The 23,264-nt window shown below is 46.6% G+C and overlaps 1 protein-coding gene across 6 annotated transcripts in view; it reads left to right on the forward strand.

The window, feature by feature from the left end:
• The window catches only part of Asator (tau-tubulin kinase asator), a 476,910-nt gene that overhangs the window by 411,949 nt on the left and 41,697 nt on the right, over positions 1-23,264 (forward strand). For all 6 annotated transcript variants that reach the window (XM_065425394.2, XM_065425393.2, XM_065425395.2 and 3 more), the window contains 2 exons: positions 19,072-19,242; positions 20,874-20,972. In XM_065425394.2, the coding sequence (XP_065281466.1) occupies positions 19,072-19,242; positions 20,874-20,972 (270 nt within the window). The remainder of the gene's footprint in view (positions 1-19,071; positions 19,243-20,873; positions 20,973-23,264) is intronic.

Consider the following 23,264-nt stretch of genomic DNA (forward strand, 5'->3'; position numbering starts at 1 on the left):
TAGGGCGCAGTACTCGCTCTGTTGGCAAAGGTTGGAAGTCAGCGCTCGTCCTGTGTCCTCCCTTGTCCGTGTTTTTGGGCACTGTTTTAAATATGAATGATGAGTACCAACTGGCTCGCACCCAAACCCTTCTGAGTTTCAGCCAACGTAGGGCGCAGTACACGCTCTGTCGGATGAGTTACAGGCGTGAACAGGAAACAGCGCGATTAGTGGAAGAATATGGACGTAAAAGAAGAACGGTCTCATTAAGGACTGCGCCATTGCTGCCATCCCATGGCCACTGACGAGGGTCGCCATATTTATATGGGCACCACAGCGTCATGCATGCGCTAATAATAATAATAATAATAATAATAATAATAATAATAATAATAATAATAATAATAACAATAATACTTTATTCCACAAAGTCACAAAAAAGCAGCGTACATAACAGGCCTGCCAAAGCCACACAGGGCTTGAGCGGCAGTGCCTGGCAGGCAGCGAAACAAGCAGTTATTCAATTGGCATGTACTTTTCACATTTAAAGTAGTATATGAGAAAAAAATAAAAAAGCAAAAAAAGAACTAATGATTCCCTGAGGCGACTAGTCAATTTGCCTGAGTGCCTTTTTTAACTTGTATTTTGTTCGAGCGCGCAAGGCGGTTTGAGACAATTTGTTAAAATATACAGGAACATAGTAGTCTCGTATTCTCCTGCCATATCTTGTACAACGCCTGGGTACGAGGTAAAGATTCTTAGGCCCCAAACAACGTGAGGGAACGTACTTCACCCTGAAATTACTTTCCCAAAAGTGTTTTAGCACAACAGTTTCCAGCAGTAGTTGATTAAAGTCTGGCATAAATAAGGTTTTGAAAACGTCACTTTTCTCATGAAGATTTAAATCATAGCTGATGTTCTTTAGTATAGAGCGGAGAATAGAGTTGACCCTAGTTTGCCAACGAATTGCACAATGACCATAAACAGTTATGCCGTACCTTAATACACTATAACATAACGCATGTACCACAACTTTTCGAACAGAGAGGGGCATATAATATCTCAAACTGTAAAGCACACAAGATACCGCACGAAGTCGTTTGCATACATACTCTAAGTGGGAGTTCCAGGAAAGATCACTGTCAAAGTACAAACCGAGGTATTTTACAGAAGTCACATAATCTAAAGGTTTACACAGACATGGAGAACACATTGAATTGTGTAGTACAAATGGGTAATCAATGTCTATTTTTTTCAGAGGATTGTGAAAACAAATAAGTTTTGTCTTTGACGTATTAATATTGATTAAGTTAGCACAAAACCAGTCCATAGCCTTAGTAGCCATTGCTTGTAAGGAAGTAATAGCATGCCTAAAGCTTGTTGATCGAGCTATAATAACAGTATCATCTGCATACTGATACAATCCTACAGGTACCATATCAGCAAGGTCATTCACACAAATAGTATATAACAGTGGACTAAGTATAGACCCCTGGGGGACACCAGATTTCATTACAAGGAAATCGCTTTTAGCCAGCCCTAGTGAAATCTGCTGGCGCCTGTGATGCAGATAGTTTTCCAGAAGCGTCAGGAATGTGCCACGAAATCCTAATATTGAAAGCTTGGTTAATAGAATACCATGACTCACGCTATCGAAAGCTTTGCTGACGTCAAGGAGGACGGCACATACGATCTGACTACGTTCGAAAGACAAGTTCAACACGTCAGAGAGATCTTCAAGAAGCGATTGGGTACCTTTTCCAGGGATGAAACCATATTGGGAAGAGGATAAAATCCCGTGTTTATCCAAGAAACTTGTCATTGTTAGTAATAAATGTTTTTCCAATACTTGAGATAAGCAGGGCAACACAGAAATTGGGCGATAGTTTTCTGTTCTATTATATGCTCCTTCCTTATAAAGTGGAATTACCACAGCAGTTTTCATATTTAATGGGACTGTACCACTGGAAATGATATTGTTAAAAAGCGACAGCAACACATCCTTGATGACACCAAAGATGGCACGCAGGTCACATACGTGAATGCCATCTATACCTGGTGATTTATTACACTTTAGCCTGAAGATGCCGTTGGTTTGATTAAAAGATCCGGTGCGATGATTCGGCTGACATTTCCGGCGTGCGCAAACAAAGAACGGAACAGCAAACTGCTGCTTGATGCAAAGGCCGGGTTTTCAGCCAACGTAGGCCGCAGTACTCGCTCTGTTGGATGAGTTACAGGTGCGAACAGGAAACAGTGCGATTAGTGGAGGAATATGGATGTAAAAGAATAACGGTCTCATTAAGGACGGCGCCATTGTTGCCATCCCATGGCCACTGACGAGGGTCGTCATCGTTGGCATAATTATGTGGCACCACAGCGCGATGCGTGCGTTGATGCCGTTTATTTTGAATCAAAGATCCAGTGCGATGATTCGGCTGACATTTCCGGCGTGCGCAAACAAAGAAGGGAACAGCAAACTGCTGCCTCGCGCAAAGGCCGGGTTTTCAGCCAACGTAGGGCGCAGTACTCGCTCTGTTGGATGAGTTACAGGTGCGAACAGGAAGCAGCGCGATTAGTGGAGGAATATGGATGTAAAAAAATAACGGTCTCATTAAGGACGGCGCCAGTGTTGCCATCCCATGGCCACTGACGAGGGTCGTCATCGTTGGCATAATTATGTGGGCGCCACAGCGTGATGCGTGCGTTGATGCCGTTTATTTTGAATCAAAGATCCAGTGCGATGATTCGGCTGACATTTCCGGCGTGCGCTAACAAAGAAGGGAACAGCAAACTGCTGCCTCACGCAAAGGCCGGGTTTTCAGCCAACGTAGGGCACAGTACTCGCTCTGTTGGTTGAGTTACAGGTGCGAACAGGAAGCAGCGCGATTAGTGGAGGAATATGGATGTAAAAGAATAACGGTCTCATTAAGGACGGCGCCATTGTTGCCATCCCATGGCCACTGACGAGGGTCGTCATCGTTGGCATAATTATGTGGGCACCACAGCGTGATGCGTTCGTTGATGCCGTTTATTTTGAATCAAAGATCCAGTGCGATGATTCGGCTGACATTTCCGGCGTGCGCAAACAAAGAAGGGAACAGCAAACTGCTGCCTCACGCAAAGGCCGGGTTTTCAGCCTACGTAGGGCGCAGTACTCGCTCTGTTGGATGAGTTACAGGTGCGAACAGGAAGCAGCGCGATTAGTGGAGGAATATGGATGTAAAAGAATAATGGTCTCATTAAGGACGGCGCCATTGTTGCCATCCCATGGCCACTGACGAGGGTCGTCATGGTTGGCATAATTATGTGGGCACCACAGCGTGATGCGTGCGTTGATGCCGTTTATTTTGAATCAAAGACCCAGTGCGATGATTCGGCTGACATTTCCGGCGTGCGCAAACAAAGAAGGGAACAGCAAACTGCTGCCTCACGCAAAGGCCGGGTTTTCAGCCAACGTAGGGCGCAGTACTCGCTCTGTTGGATGAGTTACAGGTGCGAACAGGAAGCAGCGCGATTAGTGGAGGAATATGGCTGTAAAAGAATAACGGTCTCATTAAGGACGGCGCCATTGTTGCCATCCCATGGCCACTGACGAGGGTCGTCATCGTTGGCATAATTATGTGGGCACCACAGCGTGATGCGTGCGTTGATGCCGTTTATTTTGAATCAAAGATCCAGTGCGATGATTCGGCTGACATTTCCGGCGTGCGCAAACAAAGAAGGGAACAGCAAACTGCTGCCTCACGCAAAGGCCGGGTTTTCCGCCAACGTAGGGCGCAGTACTCGCTCTGTTGGATGAGTTACAGGTGCGAACAGGAAGCAGCGCGATTAGTGGAGGAATATGGATGTAAAAGAATAACGGTCTCATTAAGGACGGCGCCATTGTTACCATCCCATGGCCACTGACGAGGGTCGTCATCGTTGGCATAATTGTGTGGGCACCACAGCGTGATGCGTTCGTTGATGCCGTTTATTTTGAATCAAAGATCCAGTGCGATAATTCGGCTGACATTTCCGGCGTGCGCAAACAAAGAAGGGAACAGCAAACTGCTGCCTCACGCAAAGGCCGGGTTTTCAGCCAACGTAGGGCGCAGTACTCGCTCTGTTGGATGAGTTACAGGTGCGAACAGCAAGCAGCGCGATTAGTGGAGGAATATGGATGTAAAAGAATAACGGTCTCACTAAGGACGGCGCCATTGTTACCATCCCATGGCCACTGACGAGGGTCGTCATCGTTGGCCTAATTATGTGGGCACCACAGCGTGATGCGTGCGTTGATGCCGTTTATTTTGAATCAAAGATCCAGTGCGATGATTCGGCTCACATTTCCGGCGTGCGCAAACAAAGAAGGGAACAGCAAACTGCTGCCTCACGCAAAGGCCGGGTTTTCAGCCAACGTAGGGCGCAGTACTCGCTCTGTTGGATGAGTTACAGGTGCGAACAGGAAGCAGCGCGATTAGTGGAGGAATATGGATGTAAAAGAATAACGGTCTCATTAAGGACGGCGCCATTGTTACCATCCCATGGCCACTGACGAGGGTCGTCATCGTTGGCGTAATTATGTGGGCACCACAGCGTGATGCGTGCGTTGATGCCGTTTATTTTGAATCAAAGATCCAGTGCGATAATTCGGCTGACATTTCCGGCGTGCGCAAACAAAGAAGGGAACAGCAAACTGCTGCCTCACGCAAAGGCCGGGTTTTCAGGCAACGTAGGGCGCACTACACGCTCTCTCGGATGAGTTACAGGTGCGAACAGGAAGCAGCGCGATTAGTGGAGGAATATGGATGTAACAGAATAACGGTCTCATTAAGGACGGCGCCATTGTTACCATCCCATGGCCACTGACGAGGGTCGTCATCGTTGGCATAATTATGTGGGCACCACAGCGTGATGCGTGCGTTGATGCCGTTTATTTTGAATAAAAGATCCAGTGCGATGATTCGGCTGACATTTCCGGCGTGCGCAAACAAAGAAGGGAACAGCAAACTGCTGCCTCACGCAAAGGCCGGGTTTTCAGCCAACGTAGGGCGCACTACACGCTCTCTCGGATGAGTTGCAGGTGCGAACAGGAAGCAGCGCGATTAGTGGAGGAATATGGATGTAAAAGAATAACGGTCTCATTAAGGACGGCGCCATTGTTACCATCCCATGGCCACTGACGAGGGTCGTCATCGTTGGCATAATTATGTGGGCTCCACAGCGTGATGCGTGCGTTGATGCCGTTTATTTTGAATCAAAGATCCAGTGCGATGATTCGGCTGACATTTCCGGCGTGCGCAAACAAAGAAGGGAACAGCAAACTGCTGCCTCACGCAAAGGCCGGGTTTTCAGCCAACGTAGGGCGCACTACACGCTCTCTCGGATGAGTTACAGGTGCGAACAGGAAGCAGCGCGATTAGTGGAGGAATATGGATGTAAAAGAATAACGGTCTCATTAAGGACGGCGCCATTGTTACCATCCCATGGCCACTGACGAGGGTCGTCATCGTTGGCATAATTATGTGGGCTCCACAGCGTGATGCGTGCGTTGATGCCGTTTATTTTGAATCAAAGATCCAGTGCGATGATTCGGCTGACATTTCCGGCGTGCGCAAACAAAGAAGGGAACAGCAAACTGCTGCCTCACGCAAAGGCCGGGTTTTCAGCCAACGTAGGGCGCACTACACGCTCTCTCGGATGAGTTACAGGTGCGAACAGGAAGCAGTGCGATTAGTGGACGGATATGGACGTAAAAAAAGAACGGTCTCATTAAGGACTGCGCCACTGTCGCTTGAAAACAACTACACAATTATATGGCGGTCGTAACTCACTGCTTTGGACTCAACAGATTAAGATGCGATGAAGCTACCCGCGTCACCAAATTCAGACAAACTTCGACAAGCAGGAAAGCACATACAGTGAGGGGGACGTATTTCAACAGGTGAACTTTATGAGTGTGACTTTCTGCCCATTTCAAGATGTGCATTGCATTGCGAGTGATGGTGGCGTCAAGGCCCCCTGTAACGATGGGCGCCGAAAATAAATGCATTTATTAATAATAATAACATTGAATTAACCTGTATTTTCTTAACTCGTCACGAATATATAAGATTGACCAGGAATTTTATTTTCGTTGAATGAATCTAACTGTGTCTCGGTTGAATTAAAAAATGCTTTTTTCTTTCCCACTGTTTATTTCCTCCAAACATAGTCGCGCTTCAATCGCTGCTCCCATAACCCACCTTGCTGATGTCGGTGACAAGCTGTACTAACCGCCTTTCGCCCGAAGCTTCGCGACCTATTTGGATTGACCTTGGTTCTATTCTGCTCCGCATTTTGACGCCTGCGCCACCGCACTACGCCCGCATGGGTTTGTTAGAAATCGCTAACTCGGTTTATGAGGCCGGATGTCGAAAAAACTATGGAAGGTAAGTGGCTACACCTTTCGATGTAAAAATAAGCGGAAATAGTGTAGTCGCGTATCATGGAGAAGCTGGCATGTCACGCTCACTTACCTAATCCGCCCAGAAATTTCTGAATTGTTGACTTTCTGTTGAAGGCCGAGCTACTTGTGACTGGCTTATCGCCCATACCTCTGTCTTCTTGCAATGCCTAAATATACACTAAAGGCAAGCATACAATAAATTTTAAGGCGCAAACTAGGCTTAAAAACGTCTGTTTACGTTTTCAGACGTGAGAACGTTGATCACTACCAAAAAACAAGGCAAAATTTGCCTTTGAGTAGGTGGACACAGAAAGCATTGCTCTAAGGCAGCGCGACATTAGTTCTAAAGTTCACATCGGAAACAAACGATTGTGAGGAGTTCGCAAATTATGAATGTTGCTACATAGGTGCAAGTGGGCTGTACGTCTCATGAGTCGCATATTCCAGAGCAAAGGTTCCGTCTACTTTTCACGTAATCATCAGCGTACGGGCACGGAGATGCTAGTTATGGAACCAACGATTCGACGGAACAATAGTCTCCCTGAAAGCAAGATAGGTGCCGTCGTGAAGACTTTGGTTACAAGCTAAGGACTCCCTTGTTCATCCGCTATTTATCAATTCAAATCTTTATAATCACGTGACTCTTATCTGCTCTTTTGCTCTTTCGCAGCGAAGCTGCATATGGCTAGCCGATTCGTCCATCCGTCTGTCGCCGGTACGCCGAAAACTCCTCAGGCGCTAATCCATGCGCATGCGCGAAAAAAGAAAGAATAATACAGCCGGGCGAAACAGAGGCCCGTCGCAGTGGAGTGCTCGCGGCAGTTTCTTTCCTACTCCGACACGGGTTGTCGACGCGTAATACGTAGTCCTTAGGAGCAGGCAGCTTTCGATCAGCAACGCCGCGAGCAAAACTGGGAACGAGCTCGTCTACGCTATCCCGGTGCTGCAGCCCGGGCACAAGAACAGGTTCGTGGAGCCGAGTGCAAGCAGCAATTGGGTACCAAGGATCCAGCAGCCTACAAAGCCGTCGTTTAATGAACCGTCGGCACTAACCCAGTGATAAACACCGGGGCCGCATGTTTGAGCTGCGTTGGTTAACCATCTGCACAGAGTGCTTGGTCGGTGATTTTTGTATGAAAGCTGTATGATTATATCGGCATCGCTAGGAGGGCGGTCTGGGACAATGAATCGAAGGGCCTTCCGTTTCTGCGCGTGCATGGCTTCCGTGATTGCGACGTTTGCCAGCTAAATCACCCAAAACTAGATTCTAGTGCACTATCAAATACCAATCGTCATCCCGCGAGAGAAAGACGATTAAAGAGGAAAAAAATATGTCGAGAAAGCCAAATTCATTTACTGGCCTACACCTCTTAGTGAATGCGACCCACGACGTCCACGGATGCTCATCATCATCATCATCACACCGTCATCATCATCATCGTCATCATCATCACCACCGTCGCCGTCATGCGGCACTGAACTCCAATGTTCCTCAAAATCCACTCTAATATACTCTCTCGAAGTCTATCGTCTTTGTTTCCCGTGGAATAATTGGTGTCCTTCTAGACTACCTGAAGTTTCTTTTCGAAAATTGAGATGGCAGGCATTCCGCCATGTTCCGCCCTAAAATTCTTGTTATGTAAGCCCTTATGCTATTAAAATCAACTGTCAAACAATTGTCCAAGCAGGACAGTAGTTCACGTGAATAACCCACCGTAGTTGCTTAGTGGTTATGGTGTTGGGCTGCTAATCACGGAGGTGGAGCGATCAAATCCGGGCCACGGCGGCCGTATTTCGACGGGGGCCACATGCGAAAACATCCGTTTGCTTAGATGCAGGTGCATGTTAATGAATCCCAGGGGGTCCATAATTTCCGGAGTCCGCTACTACGGCGTGCTTCATAATGAGACCGTTTAGTAAAACAATGAAGGGGGCTAGTTGGTGAACGTTCGTGGTTACATTGCGCTTAGTTTTACACTGAAGATACTGAATGAAGAACAAGACGTGGAAGCGCAAACCACCAACTGTTTAATACTGTTAAAGAACGCGCTTATACAAGGAGATATGGCGCGGAGGGGGGAAGATATAAAAAATATGACAAGGTGACGACGTGTGATCGTAGTTTGGGCCAGGCATACATCGTTCACTTGTACCCGTTCGTCCTGGCAAACTCGACCTCAGCTTCGATAAGCGCGGTGGACGGAATGCTCACGCACATCTCTTTTTCTTTAGCTATCGCAAAGCCTCCCATATTTCTAGCTCCGTTTTCGCTTTTGATGTGCCAGTGACTGTGGTGCTTTCTAGTAGCAGAGAGCATTTGCATTGTTTGAAATGTGCACCCGAGTTGCTAGGTGATGTCAGAAGCTGGCACGTATATTTGTGCTCCCGTAACCTACAATTTAGACAACGTCCAGCTTGCCCTATATATGTATACTTTCCCGCAAGCTAGTGGGATTTGGTAAAGAACTGAAGTAGCACATCCCACTTAATTTTCGCGTGCTGAGTCGGACATACCGTAGCACTAGGATTGCCCTTTTTAGATCCAGCGTTGACCCTCTTGCACATGCCTTTTAGTTTTTGCGGAGCGGAGAACAGTACTTGAGCATCATGGCGTTGGGCTGTCTTTTTTATCCTATGTGACAAGCCATGGTTGTAAGGCAACACCGCGCGTTTTTTTCAATTTTTCTTTTATCTGTGTTCTTTGCCTTTTCCTGTTGGTACTGATTTCGGGCAACAAGTTTTCACATATTTGTACCACCATACAGCTCGGGCAAGAGTCATAACTCAGGATTTCTTTTTCTCCTCTAGTTTTGCAGCACCAGCAGATGTGGGAGCCTCTGAGCCTAATGCTTATGTCAAGTTACTGCAATCGACCTTCGCTAGGAGTCTCGTGCGCGAATTCTAAACCTTCATGCGCTTTCTTGAACATAGTGATGACAGTTTCTACGCTAAATGGGCCTGTTCTACAGTGTCCCGAATCCAGCGGTAGCACAAGCTGCAGAAGAAGCCATCAACACGTTGGGCTACACCAAATTTCAGGACGTGTGCAAGTTCACTAATTCTAGTTTTCTGAACTTGCTAAAACTGTAGCTACGTGGTGCGTTTATCGAATATGGTGACTGTGTATGAGCGGAAAGATGGTATCGCTATTGGTTCTGGTATATCTCCCGTGCTTTCCGACTTATTTTTGAGTGTGGGAGACAGAAAGCTTGCCGCCTTGTTTGAAGAAACTAACATAACTACCTGTTTCAGATATGTTAAGGATCATTTGGTGTGCATGAAAGAAAACCAAACCGATCCATTTAGCGTAGAAACTGTCACCAGCATGTTCGAGAAACAGCACGAAGGTTTAGAATTCACGTACGAGACTCCTAGCGAAGGTCGATTGCAGTAACTTGACATAAGGATTACGCTCAGAGGCTCGCACATCTGCAGGTGCTGCAAAACTAGAGGAGAAAAAGAAATCCTGAGTTATGACTCTTGCCCGAGCTGTATGGTGGTACAAATATGTGAAAACTTGTTGCCCGAAATTAGTACCAACAGGAAAAGGCAAAGAACACAGAAAAAAGAAAAATTGAAAAAAACGCGCGGTGTTGCCTTACAACCATGGCTTGTCACATAGGATAAAAAAGACAGCCCAACACCATGATGTTCAAGTACTGTTCTCCGCTCCGCAAAAACTAAAAGGCATGTGCAAGAGGGTCAACGCAGGATCCAAAAAAGGCAATCCTAGTGCTACGGTCTGTCAGACTAAGTACGTGAAAATTAAGTGGGATGTGCTACTTCAGTTGTTTACCAAATCCCACTAGCTTGCGGGAAAGTATACATAGGGCAAGCTAGACGTTGTCTAAATTATAGGTTCATCATCATCATCATCATCATCATCATCATCATCATCACCTAGTTACGCCCACTGCAGAGCAAAGGTCTTTCCCATGCTCCTCCAACTGGCCCGGTCACGTACTAATTGTGGACGTGTTGTCCCTGCAAACGTCTTAATGTCATCCGCCCACCTAACTTTCTGTCGCCCCCTGCTACGCTTCCCTTCCCTTGGAATCCAGTCCGTAACCCTTAATGACCATCGGTTATCTTCCCTCCTCATTACATGTACGGCCCATGCCCATTTCTTTACCTTGATTTCAACTAAGATGTCATTTACCCGCGTCTGTTGCCTTACCCATCTGCTCATTTCTTATCCCTTAACGTTACACCCATCATTCTTCTTTCCATAGCTCGTTGCGTAGTCCTCAATTTCAGCAGAACCCTTTTCGTAAGCCTCCAGGTTTCTGCCCCATATGTGAGTACTGGTAACACACAGCTGTTATACACTTTCCTTATGAGGGATTTTGGCAACCTGCTGTTCATGATTTGTGAATGCCTGCCAAACGCACCCCAGCCCATTCTTATTCTTCTGGTTATTTCAGTCTCATGATCCGGATCCGTGGTCACTACCTGCCCTAAATAGATGTATTCTCTTACCACTTCGAGTGCCTTGCTACCTATCGTAAACTGCTGTTCTCTTCCGAGACTGTTAAACATTACTTTAGTTTTCTGCAGATTAATTTTCAGACCAACCCTTCTGCTTTGCCTCTCCAGGTCAGTGAGCATGCATTGCAATTGGTCTCCTGAGTTACTAAGCAAGGCAATATCATCAGCGCATCGCAAGTTGCTAAGGTATTCTCCATTAACTTTTATCCCCAATGCCTCCCACTCCAGGTCTCTCAATACCTCCTGTAAACATGCTGTGAATAGCATTGGAGAGATCGTATCTCCCTGTCTGACGCCTTTCTTTATTGGGATTTTGTTGCTTTCTTTGTGGAGGACTACGGTGGCTGTGGAGCCGCTATAGATATCTTCCAGTATTTTACCATATGGTTCATCTACACCCTGATTCAGTAATGCCTCCATGACTGCTGAGGTTTCGACTGAATCAAACGCTTTCTCGTAATCAATGAAAGCTATATATAAGGGTTGGTTATATTCTGCACATTTCTCTATCACTTGATTGATAGTGTGAATATGGTCTATTGTCGAGTAGCCTTTACGGAATCCTGCATGGTTCTTTGGTTGACAGAAGTCTAAGGTTCTATTATTATTTGCGATTTTCGATTACCTTAGTACCTTAGTACCTTAGTACCTTTATATTTGCGATTACCTTAGTAAATACTTTGTAGGCAACGGACAATAAGCTGATCGGTCTATAATTTTCAAGTCTTTGGCGTTCCCTTTCTTGTGGATTAGGATTATGTTAGCGTTCTTCCAAGATTCCGGCACGCTCGAGGTTATGAGGCATTGCGTATACAGGGTGGCCAGTTTCTCTAGAACAATCTGACCACCATCCTTCAACAGATCTGCTGTTACCTGATCCTCCCCAGCTGCCTTCCCCGTTTGCATAGCTCCTAAGGCTTTTTTTATTTCTTCTGGCGTTACGTGTTGGATTTCGAATTCCTCTAGGCTATTCTCTCTTCCACTATCGTCGTGGGTGCCACTGGTACTGTATAAATCTCTATAGAACTCCTCATCCACTTGAACTATCTCATCCATATTAGTAAGGATATTGTCGGCTTTGTCTCTTAACGCACACATCTGATTCTTGCCCATTCCTAGTTCCTTCTGCACTGTTTTTAGGCTTCCTCCGTTGCTGAGAGCCTGTTCAATTCTATACATATTATAGTTCCTGATGTCCACTGTCTTACGCTTGGTGATTAACTTAGAAAATTCTGCCAGTTCCATTCTAGCTGTAGGGTTAGAAGCTTTCATACGTTGGCGTTTCTTGATCAGATCTTTCTTCTCATGCGATAGTTTACTGGTTTCCTGTCTAACGGCGTTACCACCGACTTCTTTTGCGCACTCCTTAATGATGCCCATGAGATTGTCGTTCATTGCTTCAACACTAAGGTCCTCTTCCTGAGTTAAAGCCGAATACCTGTTCTGTAGCTTGATCCGGAATTCCTCTAGTTTCCCTCTACCGCTAACTCATTGATTGGCTTCTTGTGTACCAGTTTCTTCCGTTCCCTCCTCAAATCTAGGCTAATATGAGTTCTTACCATCCTATGGTCACTGCAGCGTACCTTGCCGAGCACGTCTACATCTTGTATGATGCCAGGGTTCGCGCCGAGTATGAAGTCGATTTCATTTCTAGTCTCACCATTCAGGCTCCTCCACGTCCACTTTCGACTAACCCGCTTGCGGAAAAAGGTATTCATTATCCGCATATTATTCTGTTCTGCAAACTCTACTAATAACTCTCCTCTGCTATTCCTAGAGCCTATGCCATATTCCCCCACTGACTTGTCTCCAGCCTGCTTCTTGCCTACCCTGGCATGGAAGTCGCCCATCAGTATAGTGTATTTTGTTTTGACTTTACCCATCGCCGACTCCACGTCTTCATAAAAGCTGTCGACTTCCTGGTCATCATGACTCCATGTAGGGGCATAGATTTGTACCACCTTCAATTTGTACCTCTTATTAAGTTCGCAACAAGACCTGCCACCCTCTCGTTAATGCTATAGAATTCCTGTATGTTACCAGCTATTTCCTTATTAATCAGGAATCCGACTCCTAGTTCTCGTCTCTCCGCTAAGCCCCGGTAGCACAGTACGTGCCCGCTTTTTAGCACTGTATATGCTTCTTTTGTCCTCCTAACCTCACTGAGCCCTATTATATCCCATTTACTACCCTCTAATTCCTCCAATAACACTGCTAGACTCGCCTTACTAGATAAGGTGCTAACGTTAAACGTTGCCAGGTTCATATTCCAATGGCGGCCTGTCCGGAGCCAGGTATTCTTAGCACCCTCTGCAGCGTCACAGATCTGACCGCCGCCATGGTCAGTTGCTTCGCGGCTGCTGGGGACTGAGGGCTGGGGTTTGATTGTTGTGTTCATATTGGAGGTTGTGGCCAAGGACTGCACCAGGGTGGCCAATCGTGCTCTGGTGACAGAGTGCGTTACCGGTTCTGGTCACCGGGATCAGGCCGCACTCCAGGCCTGTTTGTGCAATTTTCTCAACACACGGTTTTTTTTTGTATTTTCCGGTGGAGATTTGCTTTGCACCGGGATTTGAACCACGGTCCTCTTGCACGGGAGACGGGTACTCTACCGTCCACGCAGGAGTTAAATTAAAAAATTAAATTATGGGGTTTTACGTGACAAAACCACTTTCTGGTTTTGAGGCATGCCGTAGTGGAGGACTCCGGAAATTTAGACCACCTGGGGTTCTTTAACGTGCACCTAAGTCTAAGTACACGGGTGTCTTCGCATTTCGTCCCCATCGAAATGCGGCCGCCGTGGCCAGGATCCGGTCCCGCGACCTCGTGCTCAGCAGTCTAACACCATAGCCACTGAGCAACCACGGCGGGTCCCGCAGGAGTTGTACGCCTCATTTAACCTACAGTGGTGCCCTATTTGATCAGTCAAGGTGGACCAATCTGAGCTCCGTTATACCGCAAGGCAGGCACTCGGCTAGAGAACCTGGTATTTTTGACCTGCACATGTGTGGCCATACATAATTGAGGATATATATAGTTTTTTTAGGAGGTTTCCCGCACAGTGATAAAATAACGGAAAAGACAATAAAAAGAAAGAAAAAAAAGGAAAAAAAAGGAACATTACAGGTGATTTGATCCCGTGACCCTTGGATGTTGCCCGGAAAGATAGCTCAGTCGGTTGGTTCGTCAGGCCCCAGGTTACTTTCAAGCGCCATAGCTCCTGCTTCGAGCCTCATATTTACGTGGAAAGGGACTGATGGTGTCCGCGATAGTCGCTTTTTGGCAGTTTTGGCATTGTGGTTGGAAGGCATACTTTCTTTCTGGTGGAGACCACCACCAGGCACCTTACTGAGACATGGAGGGCTCTGCGGCCGGAACAAAGCCTCCCTTCTCCGCCGGCCAAGAGGGGAAAACACGCTTTCCGACCGCTCAAGGTTGCGCGGACATAGTATAACTCTAGCGTCTAGGAAAAGCTTAAACAGGTGCGAGGGCGGCGCGCATAGTGTGGGAAGCTAGCCGCCAGAATAACTATCTCAAGGACTGCTGCTGACGAGGGCGAAATACTTTCGTGTAATTATAACCCTAATAGGACTACTTTCGAAAGAAAAAAAAAGGAAACGGCCCAGAAGGCTATACTACGAGAGCTATGACTGATAATTTTCTATATATATATATATATATATATATATATATATATATATATATATATATATATATGTATTCATCTCATCTATGGGATCGCATGCGCGTGTTGTTGCTTTGTCTCTGCGTGTAGTAGTTAAGAGAGCCAGTTTAAGGGCGCAGAAGAAGGAAGGAAAGGAAAGCAAAATTGCAGCGCCGTGGTTTTAAAGCGCACCCGTGGTAGAGAAACGGAAGGCGATATAAGCGTGCGTGGCTATGATACGCACACGGCAAACTGCCTTAAAATATTTAGGCCCGTATTCACAAACGGAACTTACCCTTAACTTATGACTTAAGTAGCCGGTCGATGCTTAACGCGTTTCATGGACAAATCTTGTACTTAAAGTAAACTTTAATCGACACTTGAGTGCCGGGAAATAAGTATGATCATTGGCAACCTTAAGTGCGACTTTCGCTACTCTCGCCTAGCAAGCAAGATGGCCGCCTGCTACGGCAGCCTCGACGACTTTGCCGATTTCGCCGGAGGTGTGCGCCATATTACGGAGGTTGAGGCATACCGATACGTGTCGACATTACGGCCACGGCTTAAGGATCAACCGAATCCCATGGAAGTATACAACGACACGGAATTCTCGTGGCGGTACCACTTTTCCAAGCAAGCGGTGATACGGCTGTTGGAAATGCTGCCACTGGTCCCCAAAGACAACGGACGCGGTCACCCCGTGCCGCCGCTGCTCCAGCTTCTAATCGCGCTGCGATTCTACGGCGCCGGAACATTTCAGGTTGTCACCGGGAACCTAGTTAATGTTTCCCAAGCAGCTGTGTCTCGAATCATTGCACGAATGTCAAGAATGACTGCCGAAACTTTGTTCCCGCAGCTCGTGAAGTTGCCAACTGCTAATGATTTGGCATCCGTAATGGAGGAGTTCTGCACCATCGCACGGTTTACTAGTGTGAGCGGGTGCATTGCCTGCACTCATGTACCAATCACAAGTCCCGGAAGAGATGACGCGGAGGTTTTTCGCTGTCGAAAGGCTGCGATGGCGCGAAACGGATTCACGGAGCACGGCGCGTTCTTCTTCAGAAAAGTTCGTTTTCCTTTTTTACATCGTCCGCGTGGGTTGAAAACACGGAACGCACACACGCTCTCTGCGCAAGAACGCCGCAAGTTTTCAGCAGCTAAACCAAAAAAATTCGGGACGGCGACACACAGAACCGCAGTGGCTGTGAAAACCAACGTGCAACTTGTGGCCAGACGAGTTTGAGTAAAGCGTTAGAACCAAACCGTTCTTTGTATTTTACTCAGAAGAATGCACGAGCAAGCACTGAAACAGTTATATCCACATTCCTCTGCTGCAAAAATTTTTTTTGCGATTGAACCTATCGTGCACGTAAAATATTTACGTATCCTCGACACCAGACGACATAGTTGACTCGAAAAGTGTTACTTTCGAAAGTGATACTTAAGTGTCGTTTTTGAAGTACTCGCCTAAAACTTTCCTAAAACTCGTACTTTTCCCGCACTTATTGACGCCCTACTTAAGTTCTGTTTCTGAATACGGGCCTTAGACTTGAGGGAAAGCTTCGTTAACAAACGATAGCAAATTATAGGTTACGGGAGCACAAATATACGTGCCAGCTTCTGACATCACCTAGCAACTCGGCTGCACATTTCAAACAATGCAAATGCTCTCTGCTACTAGAAAGCACCACAGTCACTGGCACATCAAAAGCGAAAACGGAGCTAGAAATATGGGAGGCTTTGCGATAGCTAAAGAAAAAGAGATGTGCGTGAGCATTCCGTCCACCGCGCTTATCGAAGCTGAGGTCGAGTTTGCCAGGACGAACGGGTACAAGTGAACGATGTATGCCTGGCCCAAACTACGATCACACGTCGTCACCTTGTCATATTTTTTATATCTTCCCCCCTCCGCGCCATATCTCCTTGTATAAGCGCGTTCTTTAACAGTATTAAACAGTTGGTGGTTTGCGCTTCCACGTCTTGTTCTTCATTCAGTATCGTCAGTGTAAAACTAAGGCCAATGTAACCATGAATGAGACCGTGGTTTTGGAACGTAAAGCCTCATTTTTCCAGTTCACATGAATACACGCGTAAGACGAAAAGGACAGCACAGATGCGGGTCATGAGCTGGAGCGCTCGTACTGTGGCAGATAATAAAACCTAGTGAAAAAAAAATTTACCAGTTGGAAGACGTGCAGCGCCTTCAGTGGGTTTTGTTATCCACGTCAGGCTAGTGTGTGCCTGGCTTCTCGCCGTTTTGCACCCATGAAAAACGTGTCTTTCGTGGAAGTAACCTGCGTAGCGCAGTTTCGCACACGAATAGGACCAAATCAGAAACCACATGTGTTGACCGCCAACTGGCACGCCCTCCTCGAAACACAATGAAAATAAGTAACAAACGCGATAATAATTGGCCATAGACCACACGTACGCAGAGCGCGACTTTAGGAAGGAAAGACGTAAGCCAATCAGCGAGTGGAGTAAGCGCTAAATTTTCGTTTGTGTTGTACCGCCCGCAAATATATTTCCTTATATATCAAGTTGTGCAAACCAAGTACAACTAAACTACCAAGTCATGCCAGCGTTTGTTTATTCACTTTACCCTCAAGCTCATAGAGCTTTACAGAGGCGAGCGGAGTACAGAAGTATCTAAAAACCAAGCACGAGAAAGATAAATGCTTTTACATGCGCAGGCACGTATGAGCCTGCAATTTTCAAGGCTCACACAAATAAAAGAAATGAAACGCGATGCGAAGTACGATCTACAAACAAGAAGACTAGCATTCACATTATTCATTACCAAAGTAACAGCGCATCGAGGGGAAAAACAAGCTACGGGCTGAAGTAGGAATGTGTCTGATGAAAGGTGGTCCCACCCTTTGAGCGGGCGCGGTATAAATTTAAGAAAGCCGTTAGTGCGACAAATATTGACGTTTGCTTTATGGCTATCACCAAAGCGCACCGAACGATAACACGGTGTTCCAACGACCTTAGCTGATGCGCAGTGGAGCACAAGCCAGACCACAAAACGGTACGGAGTTCTGCTGTTACGGAGTTGTTTCAACGAACTGACCTTCAAAAACTGGCTGATGGTATATGTTGTCAGAAGGCGTAGGACGAAATGCTTTGCGGCGTGTTTTAAGTGACAGCAAGGAAAGAGATTTCGATTCGAAATCGATTCGAAAGAGATTCATAGATTTCGGAGGTACTGTTGGTGCGATTTTAATTATTCAAAATAAAACGCGCTGCTTTAATATGTACCATTTCTAGGAATGATGTTCAGAGCGATTGAAAAGGATCTTAGGTGGAGCATGCGCACTCTTAATTTTTGGTGCACTAGTGTTTTAAACATTGTTATTTTCGCAGCTGTAGGGACCTGACTAATGTTGCTCCGGAGGTAAGCTACGGAATGGTTGTCTTTGCTAATAACATGGTTATGTGATATTTCCACCTCAAATGGGGAACCCAATACATAACTGGGCACCCATCTTTAATATGAAGAACTGGTGTCAGCACTATAGTATCGAGAGCACTATTATGCGTAACAGTCTGAGGAGATTACAATACATCATGATTGATACCTCCAGAAAACGTGCTTTCTTGTTTTTTCATTCTGTTGGGCATATTTCGCACAATGCCTTTTAATTGCTCTTTCCTTTTACTTGCGAAAATATAGTACAATAATTGTTTTATCATTACTCTGTTTTTTTGTATTGAACGGCTATAGCGAATTTCCGTACTTTTTGGCGCGCCGTTATTCTAAATATTTCTTGTGCGCTTGCCACAGTGGTTTCATGCTGCACATTCCTGGTCCCCTTCTGTATTTCCGCAAGCAGGCGGCCCTTCGCGGCTACTGTTGAAGATTGAGCGCGTTCGTATGGGCGTCACTTGCCTACAGACAATCGACACAGAGAAAGCGGAACATTTCCGTTGCGTGCATAAACCTGTTGGCAAGTGTGCCTTTAAGACAATATTAGACCATAATAATGGCTACGCTTATTAAAATCAAATTGTCACGATGGACATCGATGATCAGAAGGAATCTGCAGAATAGCACAAATGACTCCAAGTGCGCACTTTAGGGACACGTTGAAGCGAAAAACGCCAGCTTGTCGTTATCTCTAAAGGAATTATGGCACATAATCGCTTTACTCTGGCAGTGCTAACCATCACAGCTGGAAATTGAAGGGTATGATAGGAACTTAAATATAAAACAAGGACTGGCCGACGCTTGATGGAAAGCAGATCTAGAGATATGTACGACGTTAGGGCGTAGAACGACAACTGTATTATTTTGGTAATAATCAGACGCTGAGAGACAGTATTCTAGTTGAGATTAGCAAAAGGCACAAGAGGAGCTGTGAAGCTTGTGAAGAGAGAGCTGTTACGTCATATGAACAAGCTGCATATGCGAGCATTGATTGGTTGGTGAGCGTTGACACTCGAATGTCAAGCCAGCGCTCGCGTGTGTGCCGCTCTGTTCGTTGAGGGAGTGACGTCGTGTTCGCAGTCCAACTTCGCCATGGGGCGGACGCACCACTCGTCGCGGAAGGTGTACATGCTGGACTTCGGCCTGGCTCGCCAGTACGTCACCACCACGGGCGAAGTGCGGCCACCGCGAGCGGCCGCCGGATTCCGAGGAACTGTGCGCTACGCTTCGGTCAACGCCCACAAGAACAAGGCGAGTGGTCGCTTGGCCGCGCATACCGTAGGCGGCGAAACCATCGCGGCAAACCGGTAGGCCATCGTAGGTGGCGGTGCCACTTACGCACACTCGAGCACACTCTTTACATTTACGGTGCTCGCTGCTGCCAAAAAGAAAGCATGGCATTTTATATAGAGTGGCAGGGACAAATCAATTATAAATTCCTCGCTTACTATTACTTTTCAAAGCAAAATTATCTGCTACGTCTGCTACGGCCAAACACTATTGTCTATAGAGAACATGCATCGTTAGTCCTCCGTCGCGAATGGTGCATGACAGGGCGATGACAAGGCTCGTGGTTGCGCTGCACAAAATATCACGATTCTCGTCCCACGCAAGTGGTGCCTTCAACACTAAAAGACGGCAGGGTTTCGGTCACCCGGCACGCACAGCTAGTGATCTCAAGACTTATAATTAACAGCAGGTGAAGAGGATACAAAAATGAAAAGGCAAAGCAAGCGCTGACGCACATGTTCATGCCTAACTCCAAGACATGTTCCAGGGTCTGACCAAGAGCATGTGGGTTCTTGACACGGTGAACTGTTTGGCCATTGAATCGTCAGCATTCTTTGTCGAGGAGTAAAACACCGAGATGTCGTTAGCATCCTCTGGAAGTTCAGTGGCCAAGCATTTACTTTGGTAAGTCCTTGTAATATGCCTGACATGTTCGATAAGAATAGCGTCTTTGCTATTTCATGCGTTTTTTCTACCATACCATAGTTTGACATATTAAATATTGCAGTGTCCCTGTACATCATTGGTCTGGTTTAAGACTGGTTCCTTTGGTAACATAAACATACTTGCCTAGAGTTATTCTGCATCAGTGACGAAACACGATTCAAATGCACTGTAATGCCTTTCTATTGAGCTAACTGACACTGGATTAGTTACATTCCATGCGTACGCCGCACGTCACCCATGTAATTGCGTTTTTGTACCATTTACAGAAGTAGAGTCTTGATCGCTTTCAAATTGTTTCTTTAAGCATCTCACTTTAAGTGCTACAGTCGGGCGAGTATTTACGATTTCAATAGTACACACTGTAAATCCACGCTCCTGACGCTCATTTAAGTTAACACATAAGTCTTGCTTTATACATTGACACAACAGCACTACTGCAGAACATCAGAAGGTATCATACGAGAAGAATGCAGAAACAGGAGGGCGAGGTTACCACAAAAGTCAAGACCGAAACGAACGATCGAATTCTATCAGAACCAATCTCAAAGATGACTGTCGACCTTAGTGCTATTAGGAATCTAGCGACGCATCATACTGCCGCTGCCGCCGAAATACGTCGTGGGCTGGCTGTGCGCTCTCGCGCTTCCTCTGGGAGCGCCTTGTGCGCCCCCTTTTGCGTGTGGCGCCGCCGGTGCTTGCTCACTTCGAGAATCATTCGCGGCGCGCCGAGCTGCTGCGCTTCTCATCAGCACTACCCAAATTTTAAGAATTTTCAGACAGACAGACGCGGAAGAAGATTAATAGTGCTAATCGCAATAAAACAAATAAGCTGCGACGTACAAGCTTCCGGTGAGGTCTGTGCATATGAGGCTGACAATGGGTTGATTTGATTGTCTGACCTGATGAGGTATGCTTCGTTTCTGCAGGAAATGGGGAGGCACGACGACCTGTGGTCCCTCTTCTACATGCTAGTGGAGTTTGTCAACGGGCAGCTACCCTGGCGGAAGATCAAGGACAAGGAGCAGGTATTATTATTATGTACACGCAATATGGCAAACTCAAGCACCGCACAAGGTCGCTCAATTTATCTCTCTATAATCTGTAAGCTAGACACGTCCAGCCATTTCGACACTTTGTGCCTCCTGGTATGATGCAGTCCATAGCAAAGACAACACTCTATGGCACCTCTGACAGAGGTTGAGCACCCCTCACAAGAGTTCAAATTTCAGCCTTGTTGGTACTTTTTTCTAGGGCTTAATGAGCGCAGTAACTTGGGGCAAAACGAAGAAAAGTCTCCACTTCTGGACGGCTTCTTCCCGTTATGTCATACATTCCGGCGCTAGGTCCTAGAAGAAGTACTGCAATCTACAGGGGTGTGAAAACCCGCGCGATAGTCCCAGGTATATCCTCCTGACCTCTTTCATCGCCATATTGTCACGTGGTGGTGACGCTGAAGAACACAGTAGCAATACTGTGAAAGTCAAAACTAACTTTTATCGGGCGAACCTGTGCCCACAAAAACTGGCTACACTTATAGCACAACGATAGCGGCGAACAAGGTCGGCGATCGTCGAAAATCTCATGAGCGTGTCAAGCGCGTCGGCTTTTATACAGCAGTCGTCGAATGTTCCAGACTAATCACCGGACACGCGTGCCTTCCACAAAGTTCTACATTCTTCGCGTCGCGCACACATGCAATCAGATTGCACAAGGTTCGGTCACAGACAGCGGATGGAACCATCGATAACATTCCAGAAACTTCTTTTACATGCAGGCGCGTCCTGCGCTGCACGATAACATTTGTTAGGCGGCCAAACGTGGTCGCCCGATAAAGATAAGAACACGTGTCATTACCCCCCTCTTAAAAAGCATCGACCCGATGCTGCAAAAGATTGTAATAAATGAAAACACCCGTAGCAAAGAAAACAACAAAATAGGGAAAGTTCGTCAGCGTCCGTAAAAGGGTTTAAGACGCACCACGTGGACTACTCCAGATCGTGCGCGGCGCCCCTGTGAATGCGAAATGCCGTCTGGCATGACCTCATAGTCCAGTGCGCCAATACGTCGGATGACTCTGTAGGGTCCGAAATACCGTGGCAATAGTTTCTCACTCAGTCCTCGTCGGCGTATCGGGGTCCAGACCCAAACACGGTCGCCGCACTGGTACTCAACGAAGCGTCGTCGGAGGTTGTAGTGTCGGCTGTCGGTACGCTGCTGGTTCTTGATCCGTAGGCGGGTGGGTAGCGACGTCAAGATTCTCCTCGTCAGTGACGCGCGGCAGCATGGCGGCAAGCGTCGTCGTCGGGTTCCTGCCGTAAACTAGCTTGAACGGCGTGAGCTGTGTTGTTTCTTGCATAGCCGTGTTGTAAGCGAAGATTACATGAGGCAGGACCGCGTCCCACGTCTTGTGCTCGACGTCAATGTACACTGCTAGCATGTCGGCGAGGGTCTTGTGCAAGCACTCCGTGAGACCATTTTTTTACTGACGTACTAAAGCTTGATTTTCCTCAAATTGAGCGATTACATAGGCTTGGTAGACCTAGAGCGGGGAGACCTCGTTCCATCATTATGAAGCTCCTAGATTTTCGTGAAAAGTTTAGTGCTCTAAAGAATGGCTATAAGCTAAAAGGGTCTCAGTGGCGCTTATCCAAAGATTTTTATTCAAACGTGCGCTCCATCCGTAAAAAATTGTGGGACGCTACAGCACAATTCCGTAACAATGGTGCAGTGGTACACTTCAGGTAGGACCATGCGTTTGTTGATAATGAGCTCTACAACTGGGATGTTGTTTCCAACTCTCTTGTAAAAGCTCCAGATCGCACCACTCACCATCATTTAACGCTCTGCCAGGGGAACAATCCTTGACTTATCAATGACAAGCAGGATAAACTTTGCATATTAAATCTTAACGTAAGAAGCCTACCTAACAAATATTGAAGCTTTTCCTCTTTGGTGGCATCACATTCCCCGCATGTTATCGGTGCTACTGAGACCTGGTTGCATAACGACATCTTTGACTGCGAAGTAACTCCCCCAGGATATAACGTCATAAGAGTAGACAGGAAAGCGGGCAGACGCGGAGGCCTTGCCTTGTTTTTGCGCTCTGACCTACAGTTTTCTGTACTACAATCCCCACCACTTGAAATCAAGACGATGTGGTGTAAGGTGCACATTAATAAAACAAGCGTAATCATTGGTGTGTTTTATCGACCTCCCAGACATGCCTCAAATGAAATACCGATCCTTAACGCGTTCATCCAAGAGCGCGGTTTTTGCTCTTCAAATTTAATCTGCATGGGGGACTTCAATGTACCTAA

This window comes from Dermacentor albipictus, chromosome 7 (genome assembly GCF_038994185.2).
Source record: "Dermacentor albipictus isolate Rhodes 1998 colony chromosome 7, USDA_Dalb.pri_finalv2, whole genome shotgun sequence".
NCBI classification, from domain to species: Eukaryota; Metazoa; Arthropoda; class Arachnida; order Ixodida; family Ixodidae; genus Dermacentor; species Dermacentor albipictus.